The sequence below is a fragment of the Scatophagus argus genome, chromosome 7 (genome assembly GCF_020382885.2).
Source record: "Scatophagus argus isolate fScaArg1 chromosome 7, fScaArg1.pri, whole genome shotgun sequence".
In the NCBI taxonomy this organism is placed as follows: Eukaryota; Metazoa; Chordata; class Actinopteri; family Scatophagidae; genus Scatophagus; species Scatophagus argus.
Genome location: NC_058499.1, coordinates 3,811,723 through 3,825,573, shown reverse-complemented (window position 1 = coordinate 3,825,573; position 13,851 = coordinate 3,811,723). Strand labels below are relative to the sequence as shown.

At 42.3% G+C, this 13,851-nt stretch overlaps 2 protein-coding genes across 2 annotated transcripts; one reads left to right on the top strand and one right to left on the bottom strand.

Annotated features, from left to right (window-relative positions):
* The first annotated feature begins 5,323 nt into the window (after nucleotides 1-5,323).
* Nucleotides 5,324-8,795, top strand: psma1 (proteasome 20S subunit alpha 1). Its single transcript, XM_046394441.1, has 10 exons — nucleotides 5,324-5,446; nucleotides 6,405-6,449; nucleotides 6,558-6,659; nucleotides 6,828-6,931; nucleotides 7,033-7,121; nucleotides 7,270-7,340; nucleotides 7,473-7,602; nucleotides 7,773-7,852; nucleotides 8,218-8,322; nucleotides 8,500-8,795. The coding sequence occupies exons 1-10, from the start codon at nucleotides 5,444-5,446 to the stop codon at nucleotides 8,560-8,562; spliced, it is 792 nt and encodes a 263-aa protein (XP_046250397.1). The 5' UTR covers nucleotides 5,324-5,443; the 3' UTR covers nucleotides 8,563-8,795.
* A 405-nt stretch (nucleotides 8,796-9,200) lies between these two features.
* On the bottom strand, nucleotides 9,201-13,550 carry ric3b (RIC3 acetylcholine receptor chaperone b). Its single transcript, XM_046394439.1, has 6 exons — nucleotides 13,209-13,550; nucleotides 12,513-12,739; nucleotides 12,307-12,385; nucleotides 11,571-11,664; nucleotides 10,918-11,048; nucleotides 9,201-10,286 (listed from the first exon to the last, which is right to left on the bottom strand). Exons 1-6 carry the CDS (start codon nucleotides 13,327-13,329, stop codon nucleotides 9,808-9,810), a joined length of 1,131 nt encoding a protein of 376 aa, XP_046250395.1. The 5' UTR covers nucleotides 13,330-13,550; the 3' UTR covers nucleotides 9,201-9,807.
* Nucleotides 13,551-13,851: the final 301 nt, after the last annotated feature.

Genomic DNA, 13,851 nt, shown 5'->3' with positions numbered 1-13,851 from the left:
GCAGACTGGTTTTTGTGTCAAACATTCGCCTACTCATTGAACAATCTACTCCGGGACGACAACAAAACGAAGAGAGTGACTCACGATAAAGTAAACTTCTCCCTCCCTCCCTCCCTCCCTCCTCCCTGCCAGCTCTCGCCATCATTAAATCATGTGTCATCATGGAAAGACTGACAGCCTGTCCAGCTCAAACCAGTCACAGGGTTTGAGTTGATTTGTGGTGTCAGTTTGTTTTGCTGCTGTCCAGCAGTAATTTGTGGATGTTAAACAGGTCAGTGTAGTGCTATCTGACAGAAGACAACGCTCTCCGCTCCAGAAGTGACCACTCACATTAGCTTTATTCCAAAACCTTCACTGATGAGCAAATGCAATCAGTGCTTAAATGTTTGCTGTAGAGCCAAAGTAATGATTGGATGTCTCTGTTCTGTGGGCTTGGCATCATCAGATATTTCTGCATCGACTCTGACAAGGATGACAAATGAACAAATGGTTCTGGTGCATTAGTGTTCAAATTAGTTCAGGCTGCATTATCATCAAGTCAGACATCTTTACATTTCTGTATATTCCTGCTGTACAAAATTTTGAAGAGAAACATATGGAATTTTATATCACTAACAGGGGTGGGAGCAGCTCTTCTCAGTCTTCTTCTATTATAATTGTATGCACAGTTATTTTGTCAAAGCTTAGGTTACATTACATGGATTTATTATGAAACCCAAACCCAAAAATTTGTAGCTAGCAAATAAAAACAAGAGTGACATTATTGAGCAACAGGCTTGTGACTTGACTCGGGCTTGAACACTGTTGACTTGGACTTAAATCAGAGACGAGTCCTCAGATTTTTATTTTACTTTATGTAATATACCATAGCTATTCTGTATAAGATAATATCTACATTAAGTTCAATCTCATATAATAATTATACAGTAATGTATTTGGATTGGACTTGACTCGGACTTTTCTTTAATGACTCGGACTTGACTCGGACTCAAACACTGGGAACTTGAAACTTGACTCTGACTCGAAGTTCGCTGACTCGACTACAACACTGTCTAGCAATGCTAACAGCCATCTGCGTAATTTTCAGTACACTAAAAGTATTCGATGGATGAAAACTGTAGAAACTTTGCAAATCTTAGATCCTTTCTAAAAGTGTTCAGCTTGAGGCTGAAGTTTATTATCTCTGCACACTGACAAGTTAGAATCAGTTGAGGCTAACTCAATTTTACAACATATGTTAGTTTTATATGCTGGTCTGGATGGATACTTGATTCTGAGTGGCTGCAGCAGAATTTTTACCTCAAACTTTGTTTCACCACCGCAAATTCAGTCACTGAAAACATGTACTAATACACAGTATTTGTGTGGGAATCTGTATTTGTTTCAGTCATTCACTTGTCTGTCCTTTTACGTAAAAAATTAACAAAGTGAAGAGTCCAGCCATGTTTTCTCGCATTGTGTTTTGTAATACAGGGGTTTGTGTTTATTAACAGTTTTAGTTTTTTTTAGTGACGATCTAAAGACAGAGGATGTCATACAGATTGTAAAGCCCACTGAGGCATTGTGATTTGAAGTTTTCGTCTATACAAACCAAACTGACTTGACTTGCTTATGCTATTATTAGAATTTTAAACTTTAACCTCCCCAGCACCAGTGCAATCTCTAAGAAAGTTTTAAAACTTCTACTCCGTGAGCTGTTGTCAAATGCAGTCAGAGCATTAAAATGATGGATACTGGAACTCCGGCACTGGTGTGGGTGCATTTCCTGGCATTTAGACAATGAAAATGATGGATAGAGAAATTGTAATCACTGTTAACATAATGACTGGAATTAGCTTCTTCCAACACTGCATTTCCTCCCTACAGTGAAGAGTATTAATCACTTTTCACAGCAACCTGATTACTGTTACATTTGATGCTTCCTGGCATCAGGTGGTTTAAAGCAAACCAGTTTCTGTCATACAGACGCCAGATAAGTTATGTATGTAATTTATGAAAAAGCCTGTGTTCTCTGATACATATAGCTGTCTATTCTTAGGTGCATAGACTGAGCACTGAGACCATCCATCAAGCTGCTCATATTATTACCCCACAATGTACTGCACTTTTTTTTTCAGCCAGAAAAAGCTTCTTCAGCCATTTGCCACCGAAATGCTGCATAAGCGCTTTCGTCAACACCAGGAAACTGACGGCAGCAAACAGAATCTCTGCAAGACTGCCACCTCACGTCTTCGCTCACCCGTATGCTCTGGCGTTTTCTGTTTGGAGGAAACGTTCACGTCAGTGGTGACATACAGTATTCGGACTCATAAAACCTATGAAGGGGAGAGGCTGAGATGGCTTCCCTTCGTCTGCTGCTGACCCCTGACCTGCCTTGGATAGCTATAGGATAGCTGCCAGCTTAATGCAACCTTGGCAGAGTCACCACCTTTCCCGCCCATTAGTCCAGTCATTTTCCAGGCTAAAACACATCACTGACCTATTTTAAGCAACAAGGGGATGGGAGATGTGGAATATTTTGCCAGGCAGGATGTTAAATTGATTCTATATTGAGTAAAGATGTGCTTGGGTGAAAGCCGCTGTTGTGCTGTCATCATTCATGAAGAAGTAAGGGTACGTAGTTTGGGTAAAATCACAACAAAGTAAAGGGGAAAAAAGGAATCTCATCTAGTCCTGTTATTCTACTTATGTGGATTCAGTCTCAGTCAGAGATCAGGTGTGTTGTGTTGACAGGAGGAGTTCACTGTTTCCTCATGTGATTTACACAAACTGAAAACAATGAATGGGTAGAGGAATGACTGCACTCGCACTCTCTTCTGCTCCTTAAAACACCTCCTCCTCCTCCTCTTCCTCATCCTCCTCCTCCTCTTCCATCTCCCTGTCCAAAACGTGCGAGCGCAGAGTCCAGTGTGTGGCTTGGACCCATCACGCAGTGACTCAGGCTGCTCTCCATTTGAAAAATTAAACGGGGGGCCGTTGGCAGAGTTGAATGAGGCCCCCAGGAAAAAAACATGCTGAGCTCAGCACAGCTCCTACAATCTCAATCACAAAGGAGGAGGTTGGCGCGCTGATGTAATGCTCGCCGCCATGCTGCCGCTGCCTTGGCATCGGACGAGAGCTCGTCAGCACAGGCCTGCTAATTCATCCCTCCTCCTCCTCCTGGATAAAGGGTACATCAGATATCATTAACAGAGGAAAAAAGGCAAAGCTTAAAACCAGACAGAGCTGGACGCAAGAGGATGAGGCTATCACTGGACATTTCTCTGACTGCAGAGACACACACCATGAACAGTGACAGAGTCCCTTGAGAAATTTAAGGATCATTTGAAAAGCGGAGTAGCCTCTGACAAGTTGAAGCATGGAGCATGTGCAGCATGCACCCGTGTGTTTGGAATTAAACCTGCCACTCACCTGTGGGTAGCCTATCTGTCCACCTGTAGAGCTGCACCACAATCATGTAATATCCTTTGCAAAAAAACCAAAAACCAGACAACAGCTGAACTATTAAAAGAAATGTTTTCAAATATTGCGATACGATCACTGTAATTTGAAAATTAGGACTGACGGAATGTGGCTTTTCTAAGAAAATGAAGAATACCACAATGTAAAAACTCTTCAGGTATAAGTCCTGAATTCTAAACTTTGCTTACATGTTAAGTAGAAAAGTGGCAGCCGTGGCCTAGAGGTTGGAGAAGCAGCTTGTGACCGGAGGGTCGCCAGTTCAATTACCCCTCCAGACTCCAGGGTGTGGTGGAGTGATTAATAGCCCCCCCCCCCCCCCCCATTAGCTGGCTGATGTGCTCCTGAGCAAGGCACTTGACAACCAATTTGCTCCCAAGGCGCCTGACAATAGCAGCCTGCTGCTCCTGTGTTTCAGTGCATGTTGTGTGCGTGTGCTTCAGTCACTGATGGTTTAAATGCAGAGAAATAATTTCCCATCTTGGGATTAATAACGTACATAAAATCAAGAAATTAAATTAAATTATCAAAAATTAAACCACAAGTCTCACAGAGTGGCTCTTTAGAAAGTGTTGTGTTATTGCATGGTAATAGGCTGGAGTCAAAATTAAACAGTAGCGTAAAGTCTGTGAAAACTGGACTAACATACGTGAATGTACATTTGATTGTGAACAAACCCGTGTTAAGGATGTAGTTTTGCTTCCGGACCTCATCCCAGATGAGCTTGTAGTCAGTGGAGGAGAACCAGATCATGCCGTCCAGTTTAAAGGTCGTGTGTACTTTTCCAGTTTCTGGCCTTTAGAAAAACTCGGAGGATGAGAAATATCGACTGAAGTGCTCTGTGGAACAGAAATAACATATGTGAATTATTAAAATGGGTGGCATTTTCATTTAAAGAAGTAGACAGCGCACTGCCTTCATGTCGCACATTGCATATGTTGTCATATATTGTTGACTATATGATTGCTTGAATTGTTTATTTATTTATCTGTTTATTCAGTGACTGAATTATTTAGTTTTTCATATAGGATATTAAATCCCACATTAAAATGTGCATTGGAATGTCACAGTAAAGTTCAGTTGATTGTTGCATTTATAGGTTCACTTAGTTTAATTGGTGAAGCTGTGACTGAACTTTCTTGTGGTCTGCTAGTATGAGTGATGACCAAAAATCTGTTTCTATGTGTTGCTGGTAAACATTACAACATAAACTTTAGATTTAAACTGAACTAATTTAAACTTAAGTTAAGTGTAAATCTGCTATTACTTTTATAGAAAAGGAAACGATGCAGTCTGGATTTTCACTATTTTAAGCAGAGTCCGTCATAATTGTCATTAGCAGTCATGGTTAGACATCTACAAACAAGCATAAAACAGACACCACTGTTGTCTGTAAGTCCATCTTTCTTCTGGAACTTTTTTATGTGTTTCTGTAACAGGGAAATGTGTGTTTCATGACATTGTCCACAATCAAATGATGCAGCCAGTGTCTTCCTTCAATTTATTGCTGCCGCCTAGTGTTCATGAAGAAGCACTGCACCTTTGCTGTCGGTGGAGAGAATAGAGAGAAAATTACTTTATAGCGTCACTTTAGTTCCTGGTCGGCCGTCATAATATACATATTAATATAATAATATACATTATACAGTATTTAATAGCCTGCTTCTGAAAACATTAAACCATTTATAACTCGGAAGTTTCGCACTAATTTGCGTGTATGATAGTGGTGTCTTTTGTCTTAATTGAAGCTTAGTTATTTAAAAAAAATATCGTGTCTGTTTCCTTATAAATGTAATCATTTTAATAATTCATCACTGGAGGAAACAACAAAATATCGTGGTTGTTTTGCAGCCTGGCACAACTTTACTCAATCGATCGCTGATTTGAAATCGGTGCTCTGCTGATTTTCCCTGACGTCGCGTCCAGGATAGTAAATCAAATCAGGATCACAGGCGGAGGAGACGAGACACTTTCAAAAGCAGAGATGGTAACTATGAATGAAATATGAATTACGTTGATTAGTTCAACAATATATATCATGTGTGTACAATAAGTAAAGTGCGAACCGTGTTCATGTAGTATAGCTTATCAGGGAACCTGGAGAACGATGTGCATTTATTCACACTAAGCTAACGTTAGCTAGCTAACTTTTTGCTCTACTGTGAGTAAGCAAAACACCTTAACTGCCAACGTTAGCTGCATGGATGCCGGCTAAATGTGTGTGTGTCTACAGAAGCCGTTCGTGACTGGTATTTGTTGGATGATATCACGTTAAGCGATATCTAGTTTTAACCCATTTAGTTTCATTTAGCGCCAAATAACGTATCGTAATTGCGTTGCTAATGGGTTTTCAGGTTAGATAGTTAGCAAGCTAACGGAAAGTAGCTAGCAAACTTGAGCTAGCATTAGGTTGACTTAGCATCCAATCGAAGTATCTTACTTTCGTTTTCCCGCAGCTCTCCGTCCTTTGGCTTTAGACTGTTAAGTCTTGTTGTGAAGCCAGTTTATATAATCACAGTCACCAGTCACTGTAATGATTCAGCAAACTTTCTTACAGTCGGCATTTTGTCCAGCTAATCCAGCTGGTTTTCCACAAGATTTAACTGGTAAAATGGGTAACCAGCGGGGAACATCACTATTAAAATTTGTCAGCGTGATGCTTATATTCGGTTGCACTCTTTCTGGTGAGTGGCTGTAAAACAAAAGTGAGCTTATCAATTATTCAGTCGAGGCAGTAATTTAAGACCCGAGTCTAGAAAAGTCCAGGCTGCAGCTTCAGATCCTCGTGTAGTTTTAACTTGGAGCCCTTGAGAAATAGTCTGTAACCGAGGAAAGGCGCAGATAATGCAAGACAACTATGTAAGCTCAACTCTTGTGTGTTATATAGTTCTTGTAATTATTTTAAGAAATGTCACATGAAAATTATGTCGTTTTTTTGTCTGTAGTTTCGTAATCAGTACGACAACGATGTGACAGTCTGGAGCCCACAGGTATGTTGCTGTTTGCTTAATCCCTGCGTTTCCTTTTACTGTCTTCACAAAGAAGGTTAATGTGTATGTGTCACTGATGTGCAAACAAAATTCTTCATGTCGATCCAGGGCCGTATTCATCAGATTGAGTATGCCATGGAGGCAGTGAAGCAAGGGTCTGCAACTGTAGGACTCAAATCCAGAACCCATGCAGTCCTGGTTGCACTAAAGGTACAGCCATTCAGGGTCTTGTTTATCAATATGTCTGCTTCCCAAACAAAAATTCAATACAATAGACACACCCATTGAGAATTTTCTGCTTTGTTTTATTTCCATGACACTATGAGGGCATCACGTATGAAGAGCCTTGCATGTTGCTTGTTTTTCGTGTCTCTGCAGAGAGCCCAGTCTGAACTGGCTGCCCACCAGAAGAAGATCCTCCATGTCGACAACCACGTCGGCATCTCCATTGCTGGATTGACTGCTGATGCCAGGCTGCTCTGGTAGGTCACAGCTGCCTTGATGTTCTGAATAAAGCTTTTCACTGAACTTACAAATGTAACGTAATTGGTCTGAAATGACACTAACGCCTTCTTTCCCGCAGTAACTTCATGCGTCAGGAGTGCTTGGACTCAAGATTTGTCTTTGATAGACCCCTGCCTACATCACGTCTCGTCTCTCTTATTGGCAGCAGTATCCTTACTACTTCTAGCTTGAGGCCCTCTTTTTAATGTGTGTGTTTGTATTATCTTATATCAGCCCATTTTCCTTGTGTCAGTAAGCTGTTCTGTCACGTAAAATAATGGTGAATGGTAACAGTGACCCTTAACTGAACCTTAAGAAACCCAAATCCCAACACAGAGGTATGGGAGAAGGCCCTACGGTGTTGGACTTCTCATTGCTGGCTATGATGTAAGTTTGCTGAGTCAAATGGCTTGTTTCTAATCAGCTGTAAGTTTATTTTTATCACCTGTGAAAGAGTAACTGTCAAATAAATTTGAGATTTACAGTCTGACTCTTGTTAATTTGTTTCGTGTTGTCCAGGACATGGGACCTCATATCTTCCAGACCTGCCCATCAGCCAACTACTTTGACTGCAAAGCCATGTCTATCGGGGCCCGTTCTCAGTCTGCACGCACCTACCTGGAAAGGTGCATGGACAAGTTTTCAGACTGTAAGATGAAATTTCTTTTACAATCTTTGCTCACGCTTATTCAGAAGGAACCAGCAATGAGTGTCATAGTGGCAAAATCTGCAACTGAACACAAATGTTTTTGAGATCTCACTTAGAAATTTCAAAGCTCAAACATGGACAGGTCCACACAGTGTCTCCTGTGTTCTCAGGTAATCTGAATGAGCTGGTCCAGCATGGCCTCCGTGCTCTCAGAGAAACCCTCCCCACCGAGCAGGACCTCACCACCAAGGTACACCAACTCTGTCTACACCTGTCTGATGTGACGCTGCGCTGAGCATTTTTATCTTCATCTCTGTCTTAAGTGAGACATGCAGCTCCGTCCCGGTGGACAGACACACAGGAAGGACAAATACATAAACAAAAATTCAAATGATATCATATGATATCATGATATCATAATTTTCTTATTATAAAGGGTACCGATAATTGAATTACAACTGATGAAAACAAATGGAATATGACAAGATTTGAGTTCAGTTTGAGTTCATGTTATGAAAGCCCCACACTAAGTGGCATTGAGGATGTTGTGATTTTCTTTTAAACATAATCGTACGTAGGCCTTTTCTCTGAGAGGATTTCTCCTCCTCCTTTCAGAATGTTTCCATTGGCATTGTGGGGAAAGACATGGAGTTCACCATTTACGACGACGACGATGTTGCCCCGTTCCTGGAGGGACTGGAGGAGAGGCCGCAGAGAAAGGTGCTGCAAATGGATTTCTAAAGTCCAGTGTGGACTTACTCTTGATTTAATTTGAGGAACACATTTTTGAATTGAGTTTTTTATAGTAATATAATGCACACTGTGGACCGGGTTAGACAGTTTGTAATATAAATTTTCAGTGTGAGGCAGAACCTGACACTTCTGTTTGCGTCTCAGGTGGCTCAGCCTGCAGACGAACCCGCCACTGGACCGGCATCTGATGAGCCAATGGAGCACTGAGGCGGCCCTCTCAGTGTACTTCCTGTTTAAGAGGGGAGGCGGGCACAAACCCAGACCAACCTAACACTTACTGCAAGTCACCAGAGTAACTCTTAGAGGGGAAATCTGTTGTTGTGATGTGCCACTAACTAAACTGTTCATCCAAAATATTCTCTGCTAACATCAACCAGCATGATGTTGCTTTTGTATGAGTTAAATTTACCATTATACAAGAAATAAACTCTTTTTTTGAATTGTGCTGCCACTCTTCACTACTTTATTCACCGACTAAATGCTTTGTCTGACTCAGTCAGAGCACAACAGCGAAGATATTTGCAATATTGTAGGCAACAGTGAGTTTCAACAGTCTGAGCCACTTTGTGTTTTACATATTTGTGACAATTTAAAGTAAAGTCAAACTAAAAACCTTGAGAGAATCCAAAAAAAAATTAATTCACATTATTTTAATCATGGATATGCAGACACAGGTGCTTGTCTGAGTGATGAATAAATAAATTCAGTTTATAAAAGTTAAAATAATTCAGAGCACAGATGGCAGGTGTGTTTAAAGGGTTAGCGGTTTGGAAGACAGAATTTCTCCATGACAAACACGTATGAGAAGACGGGGAACTATTTCCATCCAGACAGGTCTGGCTCTCTTCAGTTTAGTACAGCACGTTTATTGTAACAATGCAATTCAAAGTCCTTGTCAAAAAAAAAAAAATCATCCTGGACATAAAGACCACATGAAGCTGAAAATGAGTCCGGTATCAGGTTCAAATCTCTTTCAAAGTGGCTCGATTCAGTCGTGTTTACTAGTCTTTTGTGAATTTTAAATCCACTTTTAAATCAAGCACCTGCTGTGAATAACTTTATTATTTGGCAGGAAAAGAGGCAGAAAATGTGTGAAAGGCCTTGACAGATCAAATACGATGAACTCAACACTCGCCTAGCAGAACTACTAACACTGGCTTTGTTCACAGACAGTTTTACATCTAATGCTGACACATCAGTTTGAATTAAAAACCTTAGGAATTTCTACACTAATCAATAAACTATACTTATTCCTGTTTGAGCCAAGGCTAAGGTTAGTGATAGAAAATTGTGCTCTGTATACACACTTCACCTCAAACAAGGCTGGCAACACATTTTCAGCCATTCATTTCATGCTTCCGTCCATCTGACGAGACCAGATTTAAGACAAGAAACTGTCCTCACAAACACCGACACCGACAGGAAGTTTCTGTGCTGCCATGCCGCCGGAGGTCAGCGTGAGGCTTTCTTTGCTCGCCTCCTCCTGTTTCTCCGTCTGACCGTGCTGCAGGGAGTTTCTTTCTCCGTCCACCTGGTGAGGTCCTCCATCTTCTCCTGCTCCATCATGGACGTCATCTGCAGGGAGAGCTCCAGCTCCTTCAGGACTCCAGCCAGGTCCTCCTCTAGGACACCCAGATCAATCTCACCTCCTGTCTCCTTGGACTCATGCATGTGGGCATTCTCATTCACGCCGCCTTCAAGCCCTGGCCCTACGTCCTCTTCACCCGATCCTCTCACAGCATCTCGACTCAGATCCTCCGCTTCCTCAGTCTCTCCTCCACCTGTAACGTCTTCAGGAATGTTTTCCCACTCGGCTCCATCAGCCCGCGTCCTCTCAGCCTCCGTCTCCGTCTGTGGACTGTGGTGCTGCTGGCTGTGCTGACAAAAGCAGTGGGAATGTTCCCAGTACTGCTGGGGCTCCTCAGGATAACCTGCAGACATTTTAAAGAAATTTTATGAGTCTGAAACTGATCCACCACCCGACGACAGAAAATCAATCTGTGTTTTTGGGTACTTTTCAGTATTCTGGTGATTTAATCACTAATCATGCGTATCAAACTGACTTCCTGCCATCCAGGATGCCGCTGGTTTCAGTTCATGCAAATACAGAATCAGAACCTGCTGAGACTTTAAATGAACCTCAAGAAATCATGGCAAAGCGTTAAGAGGAGAGTGTTTTATGGTAGAAGCTGCATGTTAGTTCACTGCTGAACTGCACTGGAAAATCAAAACGCAAAGCACAAACCCTGTGAAAATTCTAATCCGAATGTGGTCATTTTGAGCGTCATTTTGAGCGTCAAAAAAACCAAGAACACTCGAATCCAGCATTCCACTTTTGTGTGAGTGCTTAAAACAGTTTCTTCTCGCGAGTGCATCACCAAACAAAACATTAGCAGTCTTTTATCGTTTTGTTTCTTACTGCAGGACGAAGGGAAATACTGACTGGTTATCAGATGACATTTTATTTTATGTTAATGTGCTAAAACATGCTGAAAGGCTCCCATGGGGTGGTGATGTGAGACTATTTTAAACCTGGTAACTCAGCGTGCAGCGTTCACATACCTTCCCAGTCATCCTGGCTCTTCTTCTCTGGAGCCACGTTGTCCACCAGCTGGCCCTCCTGCATCACCCGAGTTATCTCGGTCAGCTGCTGCAGGAGGTTCTCCTCCTGATCCGCCGTCACCCCCTTCACCCTGCAGCACAGGCACAAAACTCAACAGTCCTGAACGCCTTCCATTCCTGGACTGAGGAGCACTTTAGGGTCTCAAACACTCACTGTAGTGAAGTCAAGCAGATGTTATAGTTTTGATTTGTCCACCTTTAACCCTCGTTACCCACACATGCTTCCACAACACTGATACTGGCCAGCCCATCTTGTGCCTAATTTAGGGACTGATGCTGATTAACAAAATGCTTCATATTTTAATGTAAAATGCGACGTAGCACATTTTCTTTTCGATGGCTCGGGCACTAATCAGTTTGAATTTGTGAGGATTGCGTCAGAAAACAACAAATTAACTAACACATTCCCATTTTAACCACAGCCCACCGGCGTAACTGACAAACAAATATTTTAGATTTTTAAAGCAGACATTCAAGTTCAATTCTTAAAAGCACTAAGAGATCAAACAAACCAGTGAGCTCGACCAAACAAGTCGCTTCTGTCGGGGAAAAGAGAGGGAGGTGGAGGCTCCTCAGTAAAGACACACACCCACCTGTCAGGACTGTGGTGCGCGTTGGAAACGATGTTCTCCATCACCAGCTCCGTTTCCCTCAGTTTCTCCTGCAGCTGAGCCAACTGGAAGTCGGCTGGAGAGGAGAAAGTGTCTCAGCACAGCCTGAGCTCACATGAACTACAGAGCAGAGCAGAACTGAGCACCACTGCCGAATGCAGCCAGTTCCACTCGTTTGGAAAATGATGAGAAAGTTCTCTTTTTCACAGTCTGGCTGGGCTGCAGTTCATCTTTTTAAGCTATGACACTTTATGGGAATCAATACGCCAGAAGACAGGCAAGATTAGTTTATTTCTCATTGTGTTAATGCACTTTAAAGATGAACGTCAGCCTCAAAGATTTCTGGGACTGTGACACACACACACACACACAGCTACAGAAAAGCTTTTTATTAATCTAATGAAAATGAAGCTCTTCTGGATTTTTATGCCGTTATGTCCAGTTAATTCTGATTTCAGCAGAATCAGCTGTTATAGTTTTCTTTACCCCCCAGTTCCATATCATTCTGTTTGTTTGTTTGTTTCTGTTCTGTAACAGCACTCATCAGATTAGTAATCATCAGTGAGTCATGAGGAGGAAAACAAATGAGAAATACATGAAGGTCCTCATTTAATCTTGAGGTCTTGTCTCTAATTCATCTAATGTTTTTTTTTTTTTAACAAATGTGATCTAAGTGCTAAAAGTTCCTAAATGCTAACTGACATTTAGTGATACTCACTGATCTTTCTCTTCATGTTCTCCGACCGAACCGAAGGAAACCTGCCCTCTGATGGCTTACTGTTCCCCTTGGATGTGATCTAAAGGGTAGACAATAACAACGTCAGAACACTGAAAACACAGGATTTCTGTTTGTACTTCTTACACCAACTCTGTCAATGCAGTTTTATCATCCAGGAGCCGTGGCTTCAGTCTCCAGTGTTTCACCTTAAACAGTATGTAGAGGATGTAGAGCAAGATCCCGAAGCCGTACACAGGGATGATCTGTCCTGCCAGGTTGGATTTGCCGCCGGTTCCCGCCCCTGTTCCCGCTCCTTTGGCCCTGGCTATGGCCTCGGGGTTGTGTGCTCTGGAGAAGCCGGAGCCTGCAGCTCTCTGGCCTCGACCATCCGGGGCCATCTGACGGTGCATCATCGGGGGGAGGCGACCTGAACCTACCGGGAGGGCAAGACACGTGAGGTGGTGGAGGAGGAGGAGGAGGAGGATTCACCTGGGAGTCAACTGGGAAAAACATGACTGATCTACAACAGCACAATCTGAGCCAGAAAAACAACAAATGTCCAGAATATGAACAAGTTACTGATTCAGTCCTGCTGTAAAATGTGATTATTTTGGGCAGGACGAGTTGTTTAAAGGTTTTAATCTTCAGTTTATGCTGAAATTCAACTGTTTTTTTTTCCCCCAGTCCCATTCGCATCAATAAATCAGGTGCGAAACGGTGTATATGGCGCCCCCTTTAGGGAGGAAAATGTAATGATGCAGCGGTGAAATACCAACGTACACATTATCTCACAATGTTAAATGCTAACACATCAGAAGCGTCAGTCCGCAGTGTGAAAGGCCACCGTGCGTGGAGCTGAGGCCATTTCGACGGATTCAGAGGAAACGTGAAAGCAGACGCACCTTCCGGCCGCTCAGCAGCATCCTTCCTCACGCGGGATAACAGCATTTTGGGAAGCAGCAGAGCGACGCACAGCACGAGGCACGTCGCGAGGGTCACCTTCTGAAATGTTGACATCGCCATAGCGACAGGAAAGCGGCGACCTTCCCGTGGAAACACTCTGATTTCTGACCGGTTCAACGGGAGACGGGAGCAGGTTGATGTCGTTTCTCATCCATCGGTCGAACTTCCTTGTTGAGCGGAGGAACGGAAGTGCGCCGCAGCTGTAACGGGTGTGCTTCACCACTGGGTGGCGCTAAAGCACCATCTCTCGGTATATCCATTCTACGTAGTTTCTTTCTGCACCTTTGTACTTGATGTTTGCAATCCGAATAAATAAATTCTTAACTGTAAAATGCTGCTTGGTGTGAAATTAAAAAAAGTCTTGGCAATGAAGACTTTCTCCAAATATACCACCTGATTTAACTCGATTTTACCTGTAAAATCGAGTTATATCAATTTAATCCTGATTTCATTATTGTTTCTCTTCCTGGAATAACGCAAAATTAGTTTGAATGTAATTTAAACTATATAAACAGTTTCCAAGTTATGATGTACTTTTAAGAACTAGTTGGTAGTTTTTTATTATTATTATTGTTCTTATTT

Bases quoted from the DNA above. Each gene is read 5' to 3' on its own strand.
- psma1 (XM_046394441.1), top strand. The intron at 6,660-6,827 runs GTACAGCCATTC...GTGTCTCTGCAG, and splicing joins CAGTCCTGGTTGCACTAAAG to AGAGCCCAGTCTGAACTGGC. The intron at 7,603-7,772 runs GTAAGATGAAAT...CTGTGTTCTCAG, and splicing joins CATGGACAAGTTTTCAGACT to GTAATCTGAATGAGCTGGTC.
- ric3b (XM_046394439.1), bottom strand. From the start codon at position 13,329: ATGGCGATGTCAACATTTCAGAAGGTGACCCTCGCGACGTGCCTCGTG. The intron at 12,740-13,208 runs GTGCGTCTGCTT...CCCTCCCGGTAG, and splicing joins TGCTGCTGAGCGGCCGGAAG to GTTCAGGTCGCCTCCCCCCG. The intron at 11,665-12,306 runs GTGAGTATCACT...TCTCCTCTCCAG, and splicing joins GAACATGAAGAGAAAGATCA to CCGACTTCCAGTTGGCTCAG.